The 27,009-nt window shown below is 40.6% G+C and overlaps 2 protein-coding genes across 4 annotated transcripts; one reads left to right on the top strand and one right to left on the bottom strand.

The window, feature by feature from the left end:
* Positions 1-1,376: 1,376 nt before the first annotated feature.
* On the top strand, positions 1,377-2,198 carry LOC138208738 (G-protein coupled receptor 15-like). Its single transcript, XM_069166830.1, has one exon. The coding sequence runs from the start codon at positions 1,377-1,379 to the stop codon at positions 2,196-2,198; it is 822 nt and encodes a 273-aa protein (XP_069022931.1).
* A 394-nt stretch (positions 2,199-2,592) lies between these two features.
* Positions 2,593-19,559, bottom strand: sun2 (Sad1 and UNC84 domain containing 2). Of its 3 annotated transcripts, none has more exons than XM_069167865.1 (16): positions 19,266-19,559; positions 12,097-12,205; positions 11,851-11,966; positions 11,157-11,528; positions 10,945-11,004; positions 10,677-10,748; positions 10,055-10,200; positions 9,469-9,519; positions 9,346-9,384; positions 8,211-8,405; positions 7,983-8,120; positions 7,259-7,355; positions 6,823-6,938; positions 6,525-6,698; positions 5,326-5,415; positions 2,593-5,127 (listed from the first exon to the last, which is right to left on the bottom strand). In XM_069167865.1, the coding sequence occupies exons 2-16, from the start codon at positions 12,201-12,203 to the stop codon at positions 5,011-5,013; spliced, it is 1,890 nt and encodes a 629-aa protein (XP_069023966.1). In that variant the 5' UTR covers positions 12,204-12,205; positions 19,266-19,559; the 3' UTR covers positions 2,593-5,010. The 3 variants fall into 3 exon arrangements, with proteins under 3 accessions (XP_069023966.1, XP_069023965.1, XP_069023964.1); XM_069167864.1 differs by lacking the exon at positions 19,266-19,559 and adding an exon at positions 14,748-14,954; XM_069167863.1 differs by lacking the exon at positions 19,266-19,559 and adding an exon at positions 13,339-13,858.
* Between the last annotated feature and the right edge of the window lie 7,450 nt (positions 19,560-27,009).

Below are 27,009 nucleotides of genomic sequence, written 5' to 3'. Positions count from 1 at the left end.
TTTGTATCATGCACATTGTGCATGTTTGCATTCACACAAAGACTAAAATTATCATCTATCTGCAGGATGTTTTCATTTTTTACATATAAACAAACATTAAAAATGTAAACTGTAAGCATGTGTTTATTGCAGTGACTGACTAAAACATTAGTGTATTGAAGCCATAAACTGTTATAAACAGCTGCTAAAAGTCTTTTCCAAATTTGACACATATGGTGAACTGAAAATAAAGTGTTTGGAATTATTATTGATTAGTAATACGCTGATAGATGTCCACCGTGATGCTGAGTGTCAGAGGAGTTGGTTTGCTGTTGTGAAAACAGTGGGTTGAATTCAAAGTTGATGGTCATAAAGTCTCATATAACCACTGCAAAGACATGCAGTGAAAGGATCCTGCCAGTTCACAGGAAATAAAATGCGAAGCTGACAACAGAACTATCATAACAATAATGAGATTAGATGCATGCCATCAGTGTGAATTTGCATCAGTTTTAGGAGCTAGACAGGCTTTCCAAAAAACACCTGGCAGAAGACAAATATGACATGCAAAGTGAGCACGTACTGTTTGTGGAGGCAAGTCTAAATAGTTTAATTTGTGGAAGCAAATACAAAAATAGGATTTGGTTCAGTGGATGAAGGGAGCATTTTGTGGAGCTTTTGAAAACCTGACAGTATTTTAAGGATGCTACATAAACTTTATGAGGAGTCGGGTCATGTTTGACCATACACTGTATATAAAAGTACCTTCCTGGTCTAAAAAGGAGCCCAATATTGAAGTGCTTTAAAGTGCAATACCACCGAAGCCCAGTAGGGGTTGGTTCCAAAAAGCCTCTGGCTCCACAGACTCCCATTCAAATTCACTCTTGAAATACAAAGTCAATAATTTTTTTCCATAAGTCTTATTGGTGACAATTGATGACTTCACTCTTTCTTTTTCGTTTTTTAGTGTTCTATCTGTAAAAAAAATCCCGTCATTACTCAGCTATTAGGCTTCAAAAAGCTGAATTTTGGGGGGCGTGTCTGTTCGATTGACAGGCCTCTGGTGCAGTCATGTTTCCACTATGGTGTCGGGATCAGATCGAGTCAGACACATCACTTCCACATCTGGCCACTTCTAACTTTCAACTTTCAAACTGCTCTAAACACTCGAGATGGCGACGGCCAAAATGCAAAACTGGAGTTTTCAAAACCAGCAGTTCACAAACCAAAGAGGACGCCATGGGTGGTCGCTGTTTAACTTGTTGAACTGCCCCATTAAGAGGCCAAAAAAATATTTTTTTGCAGATTTGATATGAACATGTTTATTAGAGCTTTAAAAGAAAACGTTGCATGTTGTCAAAGTACCCTCTCTTTTGACAGACTCGCAACGCAGACAAATGGAAAACAACACAGTGGACGTCCAGAGTCTGGTCTGGTACTACCTGCCCACGGTAGTGGTCGTGCCACCACTGGCAGTGCCGGCTAACGCTCTGGTCATTTACCTCCTGCTAGGAAAACCGGGTATCTGCTCCACCTCGGAGATCTTCACACTCAACCTGGCGGTGTTTGACATGATGTTCTGCATCACGGTCCTCGTTGAGTACATTTATTTCCTGTGGAATCCAACCATGAATACTGGCAGCTTCGTTGCATGGGGTGTGAACCAAGGAGGAGGGCCACTGTTGCTCTGCCTCATGGCTCTGGACAGCTATGTGGGCGTCTGCCATCCGCTGCTCTTCCTCCGGCTCAAGGATCCCTCGCTGCGCCTGTCGTTGTGCCTGGTGGTGTATGTCCTAACTGCTGCAACCTGTGGTCTGATCAAATTGTATTCGCCGAACAAGTGGAACGTAATACTGGTCTTAATTAGCACTTCCATATTAATCATATCAACCTGCAACATCCTGATTCTCAAGTCTCTCCGCAAATCAGGGCCCAACAAGAAGTTGCATCCAGCGAAAAAGCGAGCCTTCAAGTTGGTGCTGTCTTCATTTGTGCTGGTCAATGTCCACTACCTCCCTCCCATCTCAGAGTACCTGCTGAGGGAGTTTGGTTCCACGTTTTTCTCGCCCTTCTCACCTTTCACCTGTGCGACCTACACAGTTCTCTCCGTGAGCAGTTTCGTTCAGCCGATGAGTTATCTCATGCGGACGAAGCAGCTGCCCAAGATGAGGTGTCACTGCTGCCCTGCTGCCGAGACCAAAACTGTTGAAGCGGTCTAGATTGGATCACATTTTCTGACATACGGTGGATGGCAATACTTGAACATTTTATTTATAAAAATGTTACTTTGTTGTTACTCTCCCTTGTCTATAGATATAAAAAAAAAAAAAAAAAAAAAAAAAAAATATATATATATATATATTGGTTGGTGTTGTATCTCTTTAAATGCTTTAATGTAAACGTAAAAGGTTTTATCTGTATTCTAAGTAATCGTAGAAAACATGCAACCCAGCCTGAGAGGGAGGCTGAAAAAGGCAGCTGGACTTTTAGAATTGTTGTGAGTTTTATCGAATATTGTAATAGATCTGGTACATATGCTCTGTAATAAGCATGTTTCCACAAATGAAGAAATTGGATATGGAAAATAAAATTAAATAAATTCAACGACAAGCATGTGTTTCAATGTTTACTTAACAAATCAAACACTTGGCTTACAAACAGGCATGTATAGTCAAAACACCTCAGGCAGTATATGACACTATATTTCTTAATACAAAGAGAAGAGTCAGGTTTTTGGCTTTTTTCTGTCTTGTGAAACACACATTTTACCACATCAGGATGGAGAAGACCAACCTGATTGAAAGTGATGAACTGAAGCAATATGCTCCATGTTGCTCATACGGGTTCATACCAGCAAGCATGTAAGAGGATTTTTACAATCTGACTCGTGTGTTCAGGAAATGACACCTATACAGACAGCGAGGTCAAAGAACTGTACAGGCTGTTCAATGACATCCTTCAGATCTGAAAACAAATCTTTGAGGTTTTAGGTGGTATTAGACGTACGTTGTACTTTGTAAATCCTCTGGTTATGCATAATTGAGCTATTAAATAACTACAAGTAAAAACTGTAAATGAAACAAATGACATTGTTTATCAAATACCTTGTATAAACTACAATTATTTCCAGTTTAACTACAGATTGCAATGTGAAAATGTACTCTTATTTCTATGGGGAAGCACTCATTTAAAAATGAATGGGAACAATATGGCTTCATCTTTCTTTTTACTAATTGTAAATCTGACCAAAACTTTGGCTGCGAGCTCAAAATCTTACTTAGATACATCTTAAAGAAGCACAAATAATTACAAAAAGAATCCTGATCCTGTGTTGCAGTTAACTTTGTCATGATCCAAATCTGAGCTGTCTGGAAACAAGAACACGAGCAAGAAATCATAGATTTTCACCTGAAATCACCTCTAGTGCCTATCATAATAAAAATATTCATATTTTCTTCTCCATCTTCAGTCTAAACGTCCAACGAATACACAAAACAAAAGTTCGGCAGTTCTGAGGAATTTTCCAGATTTTTAACAGTATATCGTTTGGTGGGTGAGGCTCATGCAGGTGGTTCGATCCTCTACTCCTTCCATCAACATGCCGTAGTGTCCTTGGGCAAGACACTGAGCCCCGAGTTGCTCCTGATAGCAGGTGTGTACCTTGCATGGCAGCTCTGTCATCATTGGTTTGTGTGTGAATGGGAGGCGACAGCTGTAAAACGCTTGTAAAAGCGTCCTAAAAGCGCTATATAAGTGCAGTCCATTAACAAATTCAATGATTTTTCACATGAATAGCATGTTGATCATGAAAAATGATTGCCAAGCCGATCCTACAAAACCAATACAACACATGGATTTTCAAATGAACATTCTTACCTAGCAAATAAATAAAACCTTTCTCTCCTGCTTGAGTAGCTCATACAAAATGAAAGTGTACAAAGAAGTAGAAACAAGTCTTTCAGAGGTTTGAATAAAAGGTTTTCAAGTAATCAAGTAGCAGAAATGAAAACAAAACTTGTGCTTTAAAGCTGCATATTTTATCTAAAAGATAAAAAGGAATTTTGAACCAAATTTAACAACAAAGAATACTGATAAAAAGCATTCACTACTGCCTCTGTATATCTTGTACCTGCCAGGCACAACAAAAAAATCAGAACGAACGTTTGGTCAAAACTGGTTTCAGTCTGTTCAGATATCGAGCAACATGTTTGATTGAGAACTTCGCAAACTGGACCTTTATGTTGTAAAAAATATGAAATATTAAAATGAATTTAGTGTCCAAAAATGGACCAAGCTTGTTAGAAATAAGCCTTTTTAACTTAACTTCATTATTATTACTGAGGAGATGTAACAGGAAACCTTGAGGGGAATGATTAGAAGCAGCAGCTGCTGGTTTAAATCCCAAAACCACCTAAAGAAATCCGGCGTGTCACTGAGGGTTTAACTCTCCACTGACTGGGGCAGTCCAGAGGAAATATTTGAAGAAATATTATTTTATCGGGGAGCTCCCAGGTGGGATTGTACGTTGTATAAACATGAATTAGGAAAACCCTGGTAAATATAAATAATAATAAGATTAGATATTATTTTGTGGCACGCTCCTATGACTTAAAGCATAAAGTTGCCGGAACTTTACACTCCTAAAAGTTTGACTAGTTCGATTTTTGGTTTTAAGAAACAAATAAAAAAAATAAAAAAAAGAGATCTGCGATTATTCAGAGCCAAATGTGCACTGCACAAAAAAAGCCCTACATTTTTTTGTCATTTTAACATACACGATCAAAAACAGCAGAACTTGTCGACACACACACACACACACACAAACACACACACACACACACACACACACACACACACACACACACACACACACACACACACACACGCACAGCTGAGTGACACTTAACATTTTCTCAGTAGTATTTCACCCTGAACAAACCTCGGACCATTTTCAAAGCGTACATATGTATAAATATATTTTCTGATATGTTGGACTGAGCCGTGCCGCCGATCTCGGTGAGCCGTCGAGCCTCATGTGGAGGCTATCTTTCCATGCACACGGAAGCGGTAGAGACACGTATATTCGACGTGACCACAGTTAGTGAGAACACGCAGCTCCACAAACCGATAAACCTCGTCACTCGGGTTCTGGATGAGGAGGGTGGGGGCACAGGGGAAAAGAAAAGAGAGAAAGAAGATTGGAAATGTCTAAATTAGTGCGCGAGGACATTCAAGAGCAACAATTGCTTCTGCTAACCTCAAACTTCTCCTATAGAACAGGAAGTAATTAGGTATTTCTGTAAATATCATGGCGATGTGCATTTCGATTTATCAGTTTGAACTTACAGGCAGCTGAAACGTCTGCGTTGACTCTCCGTTCTCATTGTAAGTGAATGTCCCCAGCAGGGTGCCTTCCTCTGTGTCATTTTTCATCCCCTGGGAAAGAAGGAAATTATAACTATGTCAGAGTTCACCATCAGAAAGCTGCTTCGTGTGACAGTCTTTCTTTCTCTTAGCTTTAATCTCGTAGAGATAGGACTTTACTTTAGTGGAATGTAGCTGACAGTTTTACAGCTTCCAGTCAGAATGATCATGAGTGAAACAAAAAGCAGCAAACCAGAAGCCTAATTCATGCTCCTGAAAAGGAAAGGTGTCCATTATAAAAATGGAGCTTCATTAAGCAGTAGGCCGGTGGTTCTCAACAGGAGGATCATGACTCAAAAGTGTCGCGCGGCAATTTTGAGTGGGTTGCAGACGTGAAAAAAAAGTGTCCGGAAAAAAGTCAGACTTTTATTTTGAAGTCTGCAGAACTTCTTCTCCTGCACTTTTATTTTGAAGTTCATACATTTTTCAATGATGCAGTCTGGGTGCGGTAAATGTTTGTTACCAGGGTTGTCATAACAGAAACGACCAAAACTAAAGCTGTCACCTCAGTAGTTTGTTCTCATTTGAGCTTTTGTAAACAGTTAGAATAACATTAGTCTGCCTTTTTATGCAGTTCAAAATAAATAAGAATATTTCATACAGTTCAATTTAGAGTGTTGAAATTTGGTGAGCATCAGCAGATTAAACTTGTTTGAAAAAAAAAAAAAAAGCTTGTCATTCAATATAAAACTGCCTTAATTTAATTAGATTTTTAGCCCTTGATGCACATTTGTGGTTTATTTCATTTGTTTAAAATGTGCATGAGTGAGTGGATCAGACATTTAAAACAATTGTGTTGTGATTTAATGACTAAGGAGGTGAGTCGTGAGGGTAGAACAGTTCAGAACCACTGCAATAGGAAATATTTTTAGAATCTAATATCAATTTTTTTCTCACCCATGTCAGTCAGCACTGGGAACCCGTAATTTTTTATAAATCCAAGTACCAAACTTGGAATAGTATACTTTTACTATATCGCAAAATCGTATATTAAATATTGTACTGCTAGAAATGAAAATTTCAACACTACTGAATCCAAAATTGCTACTAAAGATTTGACTGACGGGTGTTATTACTTTTTAAATCTGCAATTTATCCGACATCATTTTTGGAGAACTCACGTAGACTTCAAAGTCTTTGGGTGCCGAGTCGATCCGGCCGGTGGGCGAGTTGTAGCGCGGCAGGTGATCCAGCGTCACATGAGTTATCCTTACGGGGTGAGAGAGGGAGATGACAAGAGTGCCTTGGACACCGTGAAATGCCCAACATTTCCCCGGAAGCAGCACCGGGTAGCCCTGGGAGGAGGGAGGAGGAAGAGGGAGGAGGGAGGAAGAGGGAGGAGGGAGGGGAGGAGACGAGGTTCGTAAAACTGACACTGCTGATAATCTTAAAACAGAGAGAGGAAGATGATCGTTGTACCTGAATAACGGTGCGTGGGCTTTCAGACGGATACCAGAGCGGGAAACCAAACAGGGTCACACACGCTGAACGGATACGATACGTCTCCGAACACCTGGTGCTGACCACACTGGCACCTACACACACACACACACACACACACACACACACACACACACACACACACACCATGTAAAACAGCAGTTTAAGGCTTCTTTGTTGAATCTATAAATATTCTTTGATTGCCTGTAATGCAAAATGAACGAGACGATAATGATCTTTGCAATAAAGAGAAATGAAAGAATGCAATATTTATCAGAAATGATGAAAACGTAGAAAACAAACCAACATCCAAATGTTTCTGATAGAAATGTGTAAAAACACAAAAACAGTGTGCAGAGTTCATCAAACTGGGTAGTCACAGAAATAATTAAACCTTTAACCCCACATTCCTGACCTTGAGTCTCCAGGGCAAAGTCGGCCATTTTGTCGGCCACGGGACGTCCAGAGTCTTCGCAGCCTCCTTTGTCACGGAGCATGATGGCTTCCTGCTCCTGATTCACAAAGAGATGATACTGTAAGTATGGCCGTCGCAATCATTTATTTTAGTTGACGATTAATTGTCATACAATAAAATTGCGATTGATGATTTCATTTTCTGTTCATGTCATGCCATTACAGTACAAGGCCAGTCACAGGTTACACATACACGTTCAGCTTATGAAGAAACAAAGAGCCTTTTTATAGGCTGTGGTGTTTGGTTTGCAACCAAATCCATCATTTTAATGTTCATGGGTGTTTGTCAAATTGTGGCCAGTTAAACATTAGAATTTAAATGTCTCAATTTAAACAGCTGATGGTGCTAATTGTCCACTCATGCCATTAAACCACGGCAGAAGAAGAGGGCGAAACGAAATGATGTCATTAAAGGAGCAACAGTTGAACCTCAAATGATGGAAAACGATGTGGAAATAGTGATGCAAACACAACATTTGTTTGTTTCATCCAAATTTTCTTGACTGTCTCAATTATGCAAAATGATTGTGGTCAGCTCAAACAATCGTGATCACTGCTGAGTGCAATAATTCATAGCCACAGACCTGAAAATAACAGACTTCCCTGTACTGTGATTATATTTACGGTATCTGGGTTCTTTGGCCTGACAGACCATCCACAGTTACCTTGATGCGGTCAGTGAGCCACTTCTCCATGGCCTGTTGGAGCTCTGGGGTGAGCTGGTTGTGGACGGGGGCGGTGATGGTATCAGGACAGGGGGCTGGAGGAGGCATCAGCTGGATGGACGACAACTCCTGGGACAGCTACAAGAGACAGGAAGTCACATTACAATCAAGGAAACAACTGAGAGACAACAGAGGAGACGGGGTTGACTAATATCTCGGCGCTGTAACCTCGGCATTCTGGGCCTCCAAAGTTTGGATCCTGAGGTTGAGACCGGCAGCAGCAGAGTGGATGTCTGTCTGGTAAGCTGACATCTGCCTGCCAAGCCCAGCGACCTCCTGCTCCAGACGCAGCCGGCCGTCTGAGTCCACAGCCTCCACCTGGGATTTCATGTCCTGCAGGTCCAGCTGCAGTCTCTCCTTTATCTGAGGGAAGGAGATCCAAATCACAATTCCGTTATTGTCGCTGAACAGGGTGCAACGACACTGAAAACAATCCAAGTCAGTGCAACACAAAGGAAATAGAAGTTTAAAGTAAAGACTAAATATAAAAATATAGATATAGAAATATGAAGATATATTTGTGTATTTGCCCGACCCTGTGATACCCGTAGTAGTAGTGGATCTGACGTGGGTCTATGTACAATTCTTTATGTATACACGTAGTATAGTAGTTGAATAATATATATAGGACTGCATAGATATGAATATGTACATATGATCTGATCGAGTCAGTTATCACGGGACTTGTGGTGAGATCTGAGGAAAAGTAAAGTCTGGAGGCTCGGTGGTGGAGGAGGTTCCTGCAGAGCTTTCTAGAGGCGTCATGGGTCGAATAAAACTCTACAGAGCTCTTACAGGGTTCATCCAAAATATAAGCAACTTTGAGTTACCTCTTAAGGAAGGCTGTTAATACGGACAGCTTTAGCTTGGACCAAAGAGCTGTTGATACATGAATCTAATAGGTTTAATATCAAGTTTACCACCAAAATATGATACTTTGTACCCGTGAATTTCAAATTAGTAAAGATAACAAAATCTGTTTGAACAAGGCCTCATGCCTTTTGTTTCTGACAATTGGAGAACAGTTGTTCCAGCACTTCTAGAGCTCTTCTAAGTTTGAAAACACAAATAAACAGAGCTACGAAATCATGCTGAAAATCTGCCTTTACTTTCTGCAGTTTCTCATCTTCACCACTAGGTGTTACTCTAGCACAGCTGGGTTTAGTTTCCATCCTGACATCTGTGGTCAGAACCTTTCACCAACCACAGGGCCCCATTGAGAACTACCAGAGGAAAGGACAAAGAGAGGACGGAGGGGATAAAAGAGAAAGAAAGTGGCCCAAACAGAGAGCGATTCTCTCACCTGGGAGAGAAGGTGTTCCTGCTTCTGCTGCAGCTTCACCTGAAACAAGCACAGTAAGTACTGCACAGCAACATGTCAACGTCGTTTTAAAGGTCACACAGTTGCAGACAAACTGTTTCTTACCAGAAGCTGCTGCATTTTTTCTTCTACAGCAGCAGACACAACAGCTGGGTCCTAGACAAAAAACAAACAAAAACACATGATAGTATTAAAGTAACAAAAGAAAAATTACAGAGTAAAATTTTTTAATTTGAGCAACCCCCCCAAAAAACGGTATTTATTTAAAAAAAGGAATTTGTAAATAACCTTTTACAGTTTGTTGTTATATACAGTGTACTGAATGCGCTTCATAATAGATATATAGTAATGTAATATAATGTATATTTATCATGTTTGGGCCCCTCAAATGCTTCAGAGATGACTGGAGAACCTCTGAACTTCCGAAAGAAGAAGCCACCAAATCTGAAACCTGCTCTACAAAATAAATGTAAGCTTTTTGCTTGTGTTTGTTGACAGTTACTCATATTCAGGTAATGTTACTGCGTGCTTGTTCAATTGTGCAACTACTACGTTTTTATTAATCCCATATGTGAACTCACTTGTACTTGTTTGCATTAATGTCTACATAAACACCCTCCAACACATCCAATGCTGATCAACTCGAGCAGTAAACATAGTGAGCTGCAGAAGATCTGCAGTCGAGCCCTACCACCACAGGTGTAGAAGACATGGTGATGGGTTGAGGAAGAAGAGGAGGAGGAGTGGCGGTGATAACAGGTGGACTCATGGGTTTTGTCTTTGTGACAGTCATGCGGGAGATGAAAGAGGACAACAGGGGAAGGAGCAACCAAATACCTGGAGAAAACAGGAGGGACAGTGAGTTCAGAACAGCACCTAGAAACGCACACAGTCAAACATCACTTCACTCCACGAGCGTCCTAAGATCAAAGACCGAGACATGTGTGACTTGTAATAAATGAGTCATTTGCCGTGACTCATTCAGGTGGAGATGTTTGAGTACGAACTCACCACACAAGCAGAACAGACCGAGTCACATACATTTTATGGCAGACCCTACCACCTCTTCTAACTTCCTGGGGGAAATCCTGAGCACTTCAATCTATGGTGTCCAAGTGTATAGTCATATTGCAAAAAGGTGTGAAAATATAAGCAAATACAAAAAAAAAAAGAAAAAAGAATTAGAGCACAATCATCAAAACTCGATAAAATCCTTTTTTTCAGTTTTTTTCCCAGGTGTCCGAGGGAATGATGAGGTGTCTCCACAATGACGACATGCAAACTTGTATCTGGTAAATATTTATATTACTTACATAGAAGCAGGATGAGGAAGAGGAGAACCAGACCACAAGCCTTCTTCATTCGACGGCTGAATAAAGTATTAGCTGCAGGGAAGAAATGCAGAGTTGACTTGGAGCCAAATCACATGCAGCGATTGTGAAAACATAAACCTACTGGTATGTGAGAGAAGTATGTAATGTACAGGCACAGGTCAACACATTCTCTTAACAATGGGAGAATAACAAGCTAAAGAAGTACCTATAGTTCATACAGTACATGAAGACAAACTTAAACACATACCTAAAGATGTCAGATGAAGTACTTTTGATTGTCCTGCAGCGGCCATCAATGAGGCTGAGTCTGCCAAAAACATGAGAGATAAATAAAGAGATTATTAGATAATAGTACAAAGACACACCTCAGCGTGCGCGCGCGCGCACACACACACACACACACACACACACACACACACACACACACACACACACACACACACAAAGTCCAGTACTCACCGGTCAGACTGTAGAAGGCACTGCTCATTCTGCTTCTGTATCCAGCACCGGGAGCCCCATTGTTACTGCTGACTCTAGCGGGAGCAGCTACAGATTTCCCGTAGGTGCCCTCGGAGGACGAGTACCCCGAGCTGTCCACGCCACTCTGACTCAGCTGCTTGTGGTTGGATCTGAGGAGTAATCCAGGCCTGCTGGAGCTGTAGAGCTCAGCGTGAGGGCTCTTCTCCGGAGGTACTGCGGGGTGCCGTGTGGGGGTCTGGCTCCGGGAGGATGACGGGGTCAGGGCAGGCCGAGGGGTGGCCGTGGTGGGGAAGTAGGGAACGGCCCTCATGGTGGGCTGAGTCTGACTGCTTGAGGGAGATGGACTCAGACCTGAGAGGCAGAAGAGACACGAGGAGGACGATAAATATGAAAGCTCATACCGTGGTATGATGCATTGATTTACTTAAACCTATAGAAAGTGCTGTGATCAATGTTTATTTGAAAGCTGTTTACTTTTGTCATTAAATTATAGAAAAATAAACCTGCAGCAGAAAGCTGCGGTGCATTTTTTCCGATTTTTGTTCATACTAATCTAAACATTTTTACAGGTTAGTTACCTCTTAAAGCTTCATAAAATCATCCATGCTGTTATTATTACTTTTATATGAACAGAATATGATGTTGCTGCTGTACTGTAGTGACTGAATGTTACCATCACACTGGCCTGCAGTGACAGCTGTCTCGGGGGTGGCAGAACTGGCATTGCTATCGGCTCTACTGGAGGTCCGGGGGGCGGCCTTGCGGTTCCCCACCTTCTTCTTGAAAACCCTGAAGAAGAAAGTTGTGTTAGAAACAGGAGAATGACCGCTTTAACATCGCAGGCTGCCAATCAGAATCCAGAATCCAAGCTTTAAACAAAACGAGCCGAGCACTCACACACAGAAACACAGTTGCTTACTTGACAGCGTTTTCTCGGTAGGATATGTTTGTCACACTACTGGAGTCAGACTCTTCATCTGAATTGTAGTAGCCACCGGACATCAGACGAGAACTTCTACGAGACATGACTGAAAGACACATAATTCCTCTGATCAGTTGAGTGCAATAAGATACATGTCAGGATTTTTATTTGATGGAGTAAAGTCTTCAGGGAAAACCGTTGCATTGTGTTTGAACGGTTGAAAAATATGTAACGATGCTTTAAAATGTGTCTTAATACGGTTTGTCGTGCAGTTACAGAGACTTCATCTGCCATCTGAAGGTAGATGTCATACACAATCACCAAGTAAGAAGGTCCATAAGCATAGTGATAATAATTGAGCATTTTGTCAATATCTTTCCCCAGTAAATTAGGTTTTGGAGCATTAAATTCCATTTTTTAAACATACAATAATTTCCTTTGACATAAACCGAGGTTATGGCAGCAGATACAATTTATATCAAATCAGTAATCTGTAAAAACATTAGAAAATAATCCAAAATTCCAATTCCCTGGAGCCCAAGATGACTTCATCAAATGTATTGTTTAGTCTGACTAACAGTCCAAAACCCGATTCCAGCAAACTCCCTTTAATGTAAGATCCAGAAAAGGGGCTATTTTCACATTAAAGACATTCGGTTTCAAGTTACTCAATTATCAAAGTGAGTGAAGCCCATAATGTGCATCAAGCTGGAGGAAGCAACAACTGTGATTAACGACTCCAAGTGTCTTAGCTTGATCGAAATCAGCAGCTGTGTTACGTGCATTTGTGACGTCATCACAGACCTGAAACAGCAGAGAGTGCACGTCACACTTTGTGTCAAATTTTTGTGGAGCAGAAAAAGGTCGCAGAAAGCCAATTGTGATTGTGTTGTTGGAGGCGGGAAACGTGCACGTTTTCAACGCATCGTGAGCGAGCGCGTTGTCACGTTGGAGAATCCAAACCACAGTTCAGCCTGTTCGCGCCAAATGTTTCTCCTCGGATTCCCACCTGGTTGCAGTCCTGAGCTGACTCAAAAACACCTCATCCAGCTCGCTGCTTCATTGTTGTAGATTTTCTGCAGCATGTCAAGGGTGTCTATTGCCGATTTCCTGAGTTTGATCAAATATTTGATGTGCACTCTCTGCTCAAATCCATGGTGAAATCACCCGGGTGCACAAACCGGCGGTCACAAAAACACGTGGAACACAAGTGCTGATGTTGACCACGAAATAACTCACTCATGACAGTTATCGCTTGCCCCTGCTTCATGCGCATCCCGATGTTGAACTCATTCTGTTGGCAACAAGAACTTTTTGATCACACCTCACGTTGGTAGCAAAACTAGCACAATCAGCAGAAAATGTTGAGGTTGTACAGTATGATGGTGGAAGTGACAGAAGAAGTAGTTTCTGTATCTCTTAAAGTTCGAACAAATAACATTAGTCACAACAATATTAATATTTGTATCAGTTTAAATAGCAGAGGTACATAAAGGAGAAGCTAACAGTGTTCAGCAGCAGTTACAGGTGATGTTGTAGTTTATGTACAGTCATGGGAATATGAGCAGTAAATATCTGACAGATGCTCTCTCAGATAATCTTGGTCGCCGGTAATCCAACTAATCTGTCCTGCTGCTCAAACACTCACTGAGCTTTACGGAGCATAAATAAAAAGCCCAAACATCCAAACACAGAAACACATGCACACACCAGTTTACAGAACAAATACAGACACCGTTAGTGCTCTACGACGGACACCTTTTCCAATACATAGTACAAAACAGATCCTGCACAGCGACAAATAGCACGCACTAATCCTGCCTTACTTCAACTAGTCCAGCACACTTCAAGAGAGGAAAACATATCTCAGTTCAACAACAGGTGACGTGCAGTCTATTATGAAAGTGGAGAAAGCAACCTGCTTTCAGCTGCTTCTGGTTGTGTATGTTACAAAGTATTTACAAGGGTAACTGTCAGCACAGCAGCCATCACAGAGATTATGAAACACCAGCATCTTAATAGGAGCAATCTCTGGTAAAAAAAAAAAGTGTCCTCACAGTGCCGGTAATTAGCATAAACCACAGCTCAAGCACTTCGATGTTTGCTGTGCCAACTTCTGTGGCGAGTTTACTGTTGTACCTTAAATTCATTTACAGAAAACACAAAAGACATTATTCCTTTGGGGTTTTTCTTTTCAGACAGACTTTGTTCCAATATGCCAAGAAGTCCCTGTACTGACTAATCTAACTGTGTTTTCTGTTGAATATTAGTGATAAGAACACGTGACCAGCTCCGCAGATTGTGCCCTGTGGTTTCCCCACACGTCTGAGCTGCAGGTAGAAAACAAGTACAAATAAAACTGAGGAGAATCAAAGTTTCATTCAGTGGTTTGCACAAAATCCTGAAGCTGTGTGCCATCATGAGAGAACACACAGACTCACTGTCAGGAAGAATGAAGCATTTTGATGTCTGATTTCCTGACTCGGCTCCAACCAAGTGGCCAGACCATCTGGCCATGAACGTGAGACGCTACAAAGTCCCAGCGGAGGAAGCGACAGATGTTAGTCCACCTCTGTGACGACCACATCTCAATCTTCTATCTCCATTTTGTTTGACTCCACACTGTCAAAAAAAAAAAATCCACCAACCTCCAGATTTTCTCTGTGATCCAATCTTTAACATCGGACTGTTTCCCTTCTCTCAGGAAAAGAGACGTTTAGGCTCAGAACCTTCTCAACATTCAATAAGAGTCCTGATGTCGTTATCTCGGGACGTGACAGCCGAGTGCAGCCAACGCATGCAACTGAAGAGAGCAGCAGAAGATGACAGAAAGGGAAGTTGTGGCCGTTTGTACGGAGCAGACAGGAAGTAGGTGTGAAAGCACACATGCACACAGAAAGGTTCGCTTCAAAAAAAGGCGCTTCTTTTTGCTAAATTTTATTCCTTTGTCAGTGTTGACTTGAATACTCATCACCAATTCAGATGTTTTTCCATTAAAGCCTTCTGTAGCATACATGCTTGATATTACTACTTTAATTGCAGGCATCTTTTTTTTTTTTTAATTTTATTTGATCTTCCTCCACTGGTCCTGTGCATGCAACGGCTCAACAGAGCCACATGAAAACAAAATGTCACCAACCAAACAGGCGATAACAGCAACATCACACAGTACTTGACGACGCCTATCAGCAGCCCACTGCTGTGGTTGCCACTGACACTGTTTACTGCGAATTCGCACAAACACTTACTGAAACTAAGTACTTTGCAGCAGCTGCAAACAGTCCACACGTGAGATTTCCAAAACATCTCCTTGAACCGTGGAGCTGCATCTTACAAAACTTGCCTTTGTACCTAACAAACATTTATAACACAGCAAACTGACTGTGAGCTATCATTTTATTTGATTAGCTTTAAATGTGTGTCGATAACGTAACCTTCCCTCTTGGGTCTATAAAACCACCATGTTCATGTAAGTGGGATCTTATCCGTACCCGGGGAGAATGTGAACATAGTAAAAGGTGAATTAGTTTCAATTGCCTGATGAGAGATACTGTATTACAGGCAGACAATAAAAATGGATGGGGCCATGCTTTGAAACCACTCAGTAGACTCTTTCATCAGCCCGAAAGAAACAGTGACAAGACTCAAAAATATTTTGACTCCACAGCAACAAGGACGTGCATCTGTAACTAATGACACAATCATGTCCCTTTCACACATTTAGCATTTCTTTCTTAGTGTGTCAAGAGGCTTTGGCTAAGAGTGTAGAGAAGGGGGCAGTTTGTACTTTAATTCCCTCAAATCCCCGCCTCCCCTTTGAGTGGCATCTAGCTCAGCACATTTCCCCTCCTCAACATCCAGAGGACATCCAGCACAAAGCTATCTCTATCTTTCCGCTGCCCCCTGCTTCCTACACTCTTCTGTGGCCTTGCCTTCTTTGTTTCAGGCTAATCGTGTCTCCATTTTATCTGAAACCAAATTTTTGTCTTACAATTACCCATTCAACTTGAAAAGCTGCTTTTGTCGTGGAATGGGTTTAATTTAAGCCTTTCCATTTCAATTCCAAGAGTCTTGCTGCTCCGCTGAAGGGCTGCTGAGAGAGCATGGTTGGCCTCAGTCACTTGACTTGCACCACACGACCCCATGTGTCCTTGAGGAATGATTCCTCCGTGTGCACATGGGCAGTCTGTAAAGCCATGAATAGGCGAATATCCGCATGATGGGAACATCCCCCAACAGATAGAAGGAAGCCTGATTCAAGTCAATGAGGTAATCATGTGCAGCAAGAGACAAAAGCTACTCATTGGAAAAATGAACCTGCATTGACCACGAAGGAGGAGACCAGTGGAGACCTCTAACTTAGATTAAAACGAATGTGTCCAACTCAAACCGTCTCAGCATGTCAGGTGTTGTCACTGCTCTGCTCATGAGAAGTGAAATGGAAGCAGTGCTACAGAGCGAAACTCATGAGTCTCCTGGAGAGCACAGAGCTGGTTCTCAGATCCCCTCACAGGATTTAAAAGGTAATGAAATCATTATTAAGCAAATACTCTAATAGCTAAATTATTTTGAGTGCATGAGCACTGCTTAACGTGGTGTCGACCCGTGCTAGTAAAACACACACACACACACACACACACACACACACACACACACACACAGGCGTAGAAACAGATGTGAACCCTATAAGCCCCTGGAAGGAATCTTGAATGAGTCAAAACATCTCTAGCTGAAGGAGCAGAGGCTGAGATGTGGTAGTGGTGTTTGTCCCGGGAGGGGCAGGGTGGGGCGCTGCTCCCGGTCCAGTATCCAAACCTCTGACACTGGCAGGACACAGACAAAGAGGAAATAATGACATGGTAGTACAAGAGTAGAGGTAATGGTTGGGGGGGGGAAAGAGCAAGACCAGAGCAGGACAATGACACTGGGTGTGGAGAGAAAGGCAGTGAAAGAGAAATGAGAGACAGACTGGTGGACAAAGGCATGAAATGCCAAACGGGAGGAAAGATGAAAGAGGAATGTGTGTAAAATAATCCTGTGGGTCTGAACGAGTTTTAGGTTTTCTGATTGAGTGGAAAACTACAGGAACAGCTGCAGAAACAAAAAAAGCCGAGGAGGGAAAAAAAAAAAAAAGTGAAAACAGTGGGAAGGAGCGGGCAAAGAAAGGAATGCAGAGAATTAGTCTCCATCAAACCACAACTGACTGGCAAATGGTTTGAGACTGTAGCTAACATTAGGACATACAGAGTGGATGAGTCATCTGTGTGCACGGGCTCCACACAAAGTACCTCAAGCTGTTTGTGAAGTTTAAATGTAAGTAGTTATTTAGCCGAGCAGCTACCTAAAGAGGTCTGTTAACATCAATGTGAAGCAGATGCTCCCTCTCTGGATTTTTGTAGTCCATTTATAGACGCTGGATCCTGGTTTACAATAGGACTGAGGAATTATGGGCAAGCTGTGGACCCTCTGGAACGACGTTGAGCTCCACAGTTCCTCAGCTGTCCGAGTATCCCTGCCGGAGAATTTCAGGCGGCCACATTCGGTGTCCCCCATCCCTCCTAAAACATATTTATTTCATCAGCTTCTACGTCAATTTTCATTTTGTAGTTTTGACCATTTGTTGCTGCAAAATCCTTGTTTCACTGTAAGGCACTTTGTAGCAATGTTTTCGAAAAGTGCTATGAATCATTTCTTAAAATAAATACGTACAAAGTCACAGTAACCATAACATGTTTTTAACTGTTGAACAGACTAATTTGCTTCGGCATATCACCAAAGCGTGTACACCGACCAGTTTCCTAGAGGTGAGTGATCCAGTTTGATAAAATGTCATGTGACTTTTGACTAAGAATGAAAGCCCTCATGTCCATGTAGATAAGCAGTAGTGGAAGCACCTCGATGCATTACAATTTAAAAAATAAAATTTTAGCATAACTGTCATAGGATACGCAATTTCCTCTTGCTTTTTTGGGCCCTTTACTTAAGTAAAAGTAATAATACCACACTAAAAAAAAAATTACAAGTGAAAGTCCTGCAGTCAAAGCCTCACTTCAGTAAAAATGTGTAAGCATTATCAGTTAAATGTAATTTAAGTATCAAAATTAAAAGTACACATGTGGTAAATGCTCCTAAATAGAATTTTACTATCATATAACATTATGATGTTTTATGTATTAATATATTGCTGCATTAATGGGCATTTTAGTGCTGTAGTTATGCAAGGTTGAGCTTATCTTAAGTACTTTATGTACTAGTGTTTAATCTAAAGTAATGCATTTTGTTCTATGACATGTATCATCTGTTTTTATAGTTTCTGTTCTGTAAGAATCACGTAACTCTAAAAAAGTCAACAAGCTCAGAAAAACGCTGAATTTTCCAGCAAATCCGAGTAGGTTTCAAAATAATGTATTTACCTTAAAAAGAGGGAGACTTTTATCAAAGCATCTAGGAACATTTAATCCTTCAGTGTATCATAAAAATAATCTAATTATAAATCAGCAAATGTGGAGATACGTGGTTTTCAATGGACAGAAGGAGGGTGAGAAAAAACGCCAACCTAAAAGTAACAAGAAAAGCTGTGAGACAAATGAAGTGGCGTAAAGAGAAGCTACAAGATTTGCCTTTGAGATTTAGTGGATGAGTATAAAGTATAAAGTTGCATAACATGGAAATAGTGAAATAAAGTACCAATACCTCAAATGTGTACTTAATTGCAATACTCGAGTAAATGTACTTAGTTACACTCCACCACCATGTTTTTGGAGTAAAATGTAGAACTCGGACAATACAAGGTAAAAAAAATATAAATACAATCAAATTACCATAAAAACGCGTATTTATAAACGTGTTAAATATTGCTCTTAAAAGGAAATATCGTTTCAATTTATTTCTATCTTTTAAAGTGAACGTCTACGTGACGTTATAGCAGCTCAGCTCGTTGGTTTGCAAGTAAAACTTATTTAAAGTGGCCGATAACAAAGTTGACCCGCCTTAAAAACAACAACAAACTGTTTCGCAGACAACACATTACGTTACGCATGTATTTATCTTTTATTGTGCCAGTCAGCTGACGAAAGCATCCAGAGATGAACACTTCAACACCGAGTCACACATTTAAGTCATCAAGCGGACACGACAACAAGCAGGAGTCGCTCTCATTAACTCACCTCGTTGTGTTGCGGTCTGTCGCAGGTAAACAAAACAACACGACAGACGCAACCAGGCGGGTTCACCAAACTGTCCCGGTCAGGAAACGATGATCCTCTCTGCGGTCCTCGCCAACAACACGCTCCCTTCAAAGCGACATCTCCGCCCTGTCCGCGTCTCTTCTCTCTCAACAAAACTGAAACTTAATTTTTGATGGTATTCCCGAAGTTGCGTGTGAACCGGGACGGCATGGCTGCGGGATGAAGCGGCGGAACAGACTGACGCCAGCGGTGACAGCTCGGAGGTTTCACCGCTTTGAATGTTGACAGCAGCCGAGCCAAGCCAGAAGGATGAAGGGAGACACTTCCGGCAAAGGTTTACAAAATAAAGTCCTCGTCATGGCATAATTCAGAACAATCATTCAATTATTATTATTATAATTAGTATTATTAGAATGATTAATATGGTAATAATGATCGCTATTATTGTTATTATTAGAGGCAGCAGCAGCAGTAGTGGGCTGGTACAGTTGATGTTATAGTAGTAATATCATGTATTATATAATTAAATAGACTATAATAAGCTATTGATGTATTGTTTTCATTTTTAATTAATACAATTTTTTAAAAGTATTTCCCAAGAATGAATAGACATTTTCACCGGAAATGTGCCTTTTATTTATTTATTTATTTATTTATTCTGTACACGACCATACTTATGATGTTGTACAGTTTAAAACTGTTTCCGGTCTCGTCCTATCAGTTCCTGGCACGGTACGTTTGACAATAACAAATCACATGGCGCCCTCTAATGGCAATAAATGTGCTCTCCAAAGAAAACTTCACTTCAGTTGCTGTTCAGACCTGCAGACACACCGTGGAGCCATCTAACCGTGAGAGACTGGCAGACAACACCATGAAGTCCTCCAGCACATTAGATCAGCAACAGGCAATGTTCAGGAACACAGGAAAGCAGCCCAAACTGTGGAAACATTACCCTATTTTAATGGTTGCATCTCATAATTGTAATATTCAAATGAAAAAAAAAAAAAATAGGCTGAGTGAATAAATGAGTGAAGCACATAATCCAAATGCTCAAGTCAGAAAATGGGCTTTTTTTTTTTTTTTTTTTTACAATGAATCTGTTAAATCTGTGAAATCGTAAGTCCCCAAAAGATGCTGCATGGTTATACTATAGCCTGTTCAGAACCAATTTAAGCTCTCAGTTACTTCATTTCTAAAGCAACAACACCATTACTACTGTCGACTAAATTAAATTCTTCTAAAAAATGATGGGAGAAAAAAACAAACAAATCCAAGCAACAGCTCCAAGTAGCAGATAATGGAAGTCAAGGTCAAACCTCTCAGAAAAAGAAACCAGTATTTTTAAGTTGTTCCCTGAATCCACACGTGAGGGACCAAACCTCACAAAACACAACAAAATGCTTTTAAGGGAAACCCTGAGGGCTTTGGTACTCTCTTTGCAATATTGCAAGCAGCCCAAAATAAATCCAATCTGACCTTATCACTGGGCAGACAAGGTCCAGGCAGGGGAGGGAACGCTGGAGAGGGAAAAGTCTTTATTCCAACAGGTCATTTTAGGAAAAGTAAAAAAAAAAAAAAAAAAAAAAGCGCTCAGAAATGCTGCTGGTATGTCCGGATTGTTCCATATTTGATAAATACTTTCAGAAGGTCTGGAGACTATCAGCAACACAGGCAGGACCTCTGACCCCCGAGCTTCAGCAGCACAGTGCATGTGTGTACGCGCTGTGCATCAGTGCGTGTGCATTGCGTGTGTATTTACGCCTGTTGAACCCATTGTCTCAGAGTCTGTTATCATTATGCAGCAGTTTCCTCTGGCTGGGGCGAGCGAGCTGGAGAGACAGAGAAATAGGAATACACTCAATCATCGGTTGCTCAACAATGAAGAGTCTATAAAGTTGACAAGCTCATCACTCCCGGGGCCAGTTCCACTGACTTTTGACGCAGACTTTTTTTATGCACTCTTTCATGTCTGGCATTTCCCTCCTCTCTTTCCCTTCACCACACACACACACACACACACACACACACACACACACACACACACACACACACTCCCACCCTGCTTATCTACCAAGCTGGTGCCCCAGACACAACCACAGCACACAAACAAACAGCTGACGTCATGGGCACACATGCACTCACACACAAGCTTTCCCATTTCTGGCCTGAAGTCACTGAGTTGGAATGTGATCGAAAATAGAATGAGTGAAATGTGTGTATCTGGGGGGGGGGGGGGGGGGGTTGTTTTTGAGCCGAAGAGAGGGCGCAAGGGATGGTGGGAAAAAGGAACCGGGAGGAGGCCCGGGGCACACCTATTACAATAGACTGACACACACTTTCAGACACACACACACATAATCTGAGTCATCACCAGCTATCTCTTGCTGAATGCACACTCTCTAGAGCAGGTGTGTACATTGAAAGAGTTTAACATTATGCAATGCTGGTTATGTTATGATAACCTTTATTTACACAACATAAGTTGGACAATACCCTATTTTTGGGGTTTTCCCCTACATGTCAGTCTACCACATTAGTCAAGACTGAAATGTCTTAACAATTACTGAATGGATTAGTGTAACATTTCATTATCAGCAATAGTCCCCAGAGGATGGATGGTTATGATTTTGGTGATCACCTACCTTTAGCGCCTCATGAAAGTAAAAAATGTTTACTAATTCTGTGAAATATATTAACGTCTTGACAGACTAATGCGGTTTTGTACAGAAATTCTTGGTTCTCATATGATGCATAACTTTGATGATGCCTTGACTTTTCTCCCGTGTTCCCATGACATCTTTAGATTTTACTAAAATATCTTAACAACTAGTGGTTAGACTGTCACAAACTTGACTTGTAATAAATTTGAATCACCTGGTTTCCATCTGGTGCTGTCATTAATGTGGAAATATTAGTATCATTAATACAAAAATAACAGCAACATGTTCTAATTAGTGAATGTGAGCATCCAAACACACACAACTCTGACACATCATGTGTTATCATCATGAGCAAACTAGTTTACAGTTAGTTTGAGAGAATGCAGTGCTTAAAGTGCAGCTTTGCAAAATCACCAACATGGCTGCAGAGACTCTTAGTTTTGTAAAACCTGAAGTATACATGAAATAAATGCAGCGGTACTCACAAAAAAAATGATGCAATATGTGTGACGAGAGTCAATAAGTACACCAATGAATGTCAACCAAGACTTTACTTATTTTTTTGTTTTCCAAAGCTGCGAGTATCCTCTTTGTTAAATCTTTGTATTGCAATGTGGTACAATAGTGTGCTTCAAAAGCAAGATTTAGAAATTAGTAAAGGACTGAGATTTATTATTTTCATAACAGATCGTACAGGTAAAATGAGGTGGGATTATGCAACAGTGGTAGTAATAAATATTAGCACATCGAATAGACACCCTTAACCCGATTGGTGCATTTGGATATATGTTGCAGTAAATAGAGCGTGTCATGAGAGTGTCGCACTCAAGCTCACTGTCTGCCTGAACTAGCTCGCAGGCTTTGCTCCATTTATTCTGGGTCACATACACTAAATATTTTATGGCAGAAGTCTGGTGAGAAGCTTAAATATAGATGGTTAAATCTGGGATTGAGTCCAGACATCTATGGCTACCACCACCTGACGAGTGTTTTAAATGCTGACGTGTTCTTGAGCAAAAATGTATATGACTGTACAATTAACCCAAGTGGAAAAGAGAATATATGTTGATTATATTCCTGAGTAGATTGCAACTTTCTGGCACTTTTGACCTTCGAAAATAAGCAAAACAGAGATCAGTCAAGCAAAGATGTTCACTTCATTTCATTAATATAGCACCTAATCACGACACAGGGTATCTCGAGGCACTTAACATAGTAAAGTCCTTTTTTTTCTTTTGAGGAATTAAAGCAGCTGAAAATTGTACTTGTTAACAAAGATGTAAATTTGGGAAAATAATGAGAAATAAGAATGATGATAAATTAGTATAATGGAAATCAAAATTACCATGAAATGTTACAAATCCTGCCCAGGAGGTGATTGTGTTTCTTTTTTCCACAGAATGCCCAGACCTACAGTCTTTCATGAGAAAGCCGGGGGGGCATTTCCACCTTGAAATCTGTTTTCCTGCAAGGAAAATGACAAAGTATGACCTTTGGAATTTTTGGAATGTGCATAAACAGGATGGTTTTTCCTTTCATTGCAGCCAACAAGTAATACAGTTTGCTTAAAGGGATGCCTTCTCCACCCCCATCCCCTGCCAGCAACCCCAAATATCTGACTTGCACCTAATTACCTCACGGTGTGTTTCCATTAGAACTACTTTCTGATAAAGGAGTGTTGACAACATGTTGTGTAATGGGGACATTTTTAAGAATAGATTTTCAGTGATGACTACACTGCAACAGAATTTCATCCATCTCCATAATAGCAAAGACTGATATCTTAAAATCTGCATTTTAATTGTTTTTTTTGCAGACGATTGCAAGGACATTATGTGAAAAGCAAAGAAAGAAGAAGAATGGGCAATATAGGTCATGTGCAGGGCTCAACTTCCTGACAACACCGGCAGCATTGCACATATTTTAATCTGCTGAGCCACACAGTGACCCTGTGTGGTCACGCTTAAGCCACCCTGAGACCAGTGTGACAGCAGCCTACCACAAGTCTAATCCGCTCCCAGTCTAGCAGGACACTGAGCTCACTGTGGTGATGTCATCAAGGTGAGTCAGAGATGTCTGTGAAAGTGTCTTGGGAGGAGGAGTGTTATGGTAAGGAATATACAGTACATACACCTGCAGTATGTCGCAATACAAGAGTGTATAACCATACTGTGGACACAGAAATCTGGTCATAGTCACATTAAAGAGACTCACCTTCCATTTGGAGACACAAATATTGAGCGAGAGTAATCGTTATGACTTGTCCTTTGGTGAAGCTGCATTAATCAATGTTCATCATAACAGTGAATCAAAGAATATGTAGGCGACAGGTGTCACTATGGCAAACTCACTCAGTTCTGTAGTTACTCAGTCGGTACTGCAGTGCATTTTGAGCTGATAAAAAAAAGCTCTAATAAACCAGCAGCTCACTCTACCCAGCGACAAACTGTACGCAAAAAGGTCCCACCAAGCTGGTGAGTAAAAGGGACCAGGTAACTAAAAAGCTAAATTTTTCCCCTGAGGAGCTCGTGCAGACCAAAAAGAGCTAAAAATGCATCAGGTGGCCAAGACTGCTGACGTTGCTCTTTGTCTGATGGATAGAGAACCGTTTGTTAAAATGTTCATCATTAGAAAGTTATCAAGTGATATTATATCAAAGTTGATTTTAGTGCTCAAATGTAGTACAATAGGTAACAGGAAGAGCAGCACGAAATACAGTTGTAGAATATCAGACATGACACACTGTTTTATGTCTGTTTGTGTGTCTGTACGAGACAGACTGAAGAAAACGAGAGACATGAGACAGTGTTTCCCTTTGTGTTGTGAGGCACAGGGTCCAGTAAGTCATTCTCAGATACGGTCACTTATTAACCAAAGGCTACCTGCCGTCTCACCAGTGGGGAATTCTTCATTGGTGACATCACAGGTGGTGGACAGGCCGAGAGAAAGAGGAGGCACGCAGGGTTTCAGGCAGTAAGAGGAAAGACTCCTTAAAAGGATATCAGGGTTGTTTTCTGTTTAGGTCCACCACCATTAAAAAAAACATCACTTCCGCTTCCTCAGATTGTCCTGACGATGAGTAGAGCGGAAGATGAGTGCTGGTCACTTCAGGGTTATTCCAAAACCATTGAATATGAAAGTAATCAGCCACACATGCTTTTTAAATTAGTTTTCAACAGAGGGAGTATGTATCAATGCTTTGTCCAAGTTTGGCTTCATTCACAAGCCCCCACATGTATTTATCCGCAAGCTACACTGTCAAGAACAGTGCAGCTTAACCATTAAATTAATTACAGCACTAATGTCATAGTAAATCATCATTTTAGAACTAATGAAGTACATTTTCTTTGGCAGTGAAAATAGAAGTTAAAGATGGAAATATGATTGTCATGATTGTGAAACTATACTCACTACGCTCATGTGAGAAGGAGTGATTAATACCATTGTTCTCTACCTTATTGACTTGTTATCTCAAAAACAATGGTAACCTCATTTCTGTTACATATTTCAAAAAATGTCCAACCTTTTCAAGCTTGATAGATTTTTTTTTTTGTTAGATCTGATTTATTTAAGAGTCATAAACTACCAGAGGAGAATCAACTCGTCTAAAAAAAAATGGTGTGCTATAGCAGAACTATGTTGGTTTTTTTTGCTCTCCTTTGCCGTTCGCAATCTTGTTGCTCCACAAATGTAGCTTGAAAGCCTTTGTAGAGGAGATGAACTGGGCTACTGTTATTCCACTTAATTCTCATACTTCTCATACACTGTCATTGTTGTTATTCTTCTTTTTTTTTTTTTATATCAGATATTATTGTTTCCTAGGATTTGTTCAATACTATTTTTTGTTTTTAGTGTGTTTCTTGTGCAAATTTCCTTTTAGAAAATAGTAGTTGTTGAGTACACATCATTTGTTGAATGTATATTATGAAGTTTGACAGACAACTATCTGACTGAAAACCAGTGAATAAGACATTAGTGAAGCCTGTCGATCACTTCTTGTACAACCAAGGTAAAAGTCATGTCTTATCTTCACATTTATACGAGTATAACTCCATGATTCACTACAAAAGAAGACAGGCTGTCAACAAGGAATGCATCTGATCTATAAATAGCATAAGCGTTGTATACCTTGTAACGATGGATACGACCACATCAATAGACAGAGACAGTGATTTAGACAGTGATGTAGACATATGAAGGAAAACTGCTACTACTCAGGGAAAATTTGACAATTGTCTGATGTTTGTATGCGTGTATTCCACTTCAACCAGACAAGCTGACTAAGAAGGATGATACATTTCTTTGCCGTAATGACTCAAAGGAGTGTAAATTACATTCCTACCAGAACTTCTCCTGGTAACAGCATGGTGTTCCCCTGTCGGTCATTAGGAAGCTGCAGGATTGGTGCCTTGCTCTGTGTGCCTTTGGCGAAGACACATCTCCGTTCCACTTGCTTTGGTTTTCAGGAGTTTTGATTTGAGTCTGCTTCTCAAACTTTCACGCACCATGCCTTTGTATGTGTGAGCTATTTGCGTCCACATAAAGCACTTTCTTTCTTTTGAATGCATGAGTGCAAATGTGTGCATGCATAGATGCAATCAAGTGTATCTGTGAGCATCTGAGCACAGTTATGATGGTAAAAAAAAAGAAAAGTGCATCCCCACCTGGGTGCTGCAGACACCACAAATCTCCACCTCTCACCTCCCCACCACAACAAAGGGAATCTCCCTGAGCTCATGTCTGGAGCTCTGCCTGTCTAACAAAAGATAATTAAAAAACAAATCTTCATTATAAAGAACCATTAACTTTTAGTTTGTGCAGCTAAGGGAGTAAACTCAACCATGATTCTAAGGGTGTTTTAGAATAAGGTTTATAATTTTACAAATAACCGGATTATATAGCTGAATATTTAACCAATAAAGAAAAGATCTGTCACTTTAGTCCAGGTTATTTTGGAGTGAGCTTTTTATTATTTATTTTCTGTTCTAGTTCTATATTTTTTTCACATTCCCCCTTCGTTACCTTCTTCCAAAATGTCTTTCTAGATAATATAATTTATA

Source organism: Embiotoca jacksoni, unplaced genomic scaffold, assembly GCF_022577435.1.
Source record: "Embiotoca jacksoni isolate LCO1_2020_lvr unplaced genomic scaffold, fEmbJac1.0.p SCAF_4, whole genome shotgun sequence".
Taxonomy (NCBI): domain Eukaryota; kingdom Metazoa; phylum Chordata; class Actinopteri; family Embiotocidae; genus Embiotoca; species Embiotoca jacksoni.
The sequence above is the reverse complement of the archived record's forward strand: the minus strand, read 5'-3'. Positions and strand labels throughout refer to the sequence as shown.

Bases quoted from the DNA above. Each gene is read 5' to 3' on its own strand.
- LOC138208738 (XM_069166830.1), top strand. From the start codon at position 1,377: ATGGAAAACAACACAGTGGACGTCCAGAGTCTGGTCTGGTACTACCTG.
- sun2 (XM_069167863.1), bottom strand. From the start codon at position 13,375: ATGCGCATGAAGCAGGGGCAAGCGATAACTGTCATGA. The intron at 9,520-10,054 runs GTAGGGCTCGAC...TTTTTTGTCTAG, and splicing joins TGTCTTCTACACCTGTGGTG to GACCCAGCTGTTGTGTCTGC. The intron at 5,416-6,524 runs GTGAGTTCTCCA...CTTCTTTCCCAG, and splicing joins CCAAAGACTTTGAAGTCTAC to GGGATGAAAAATGACACAGA.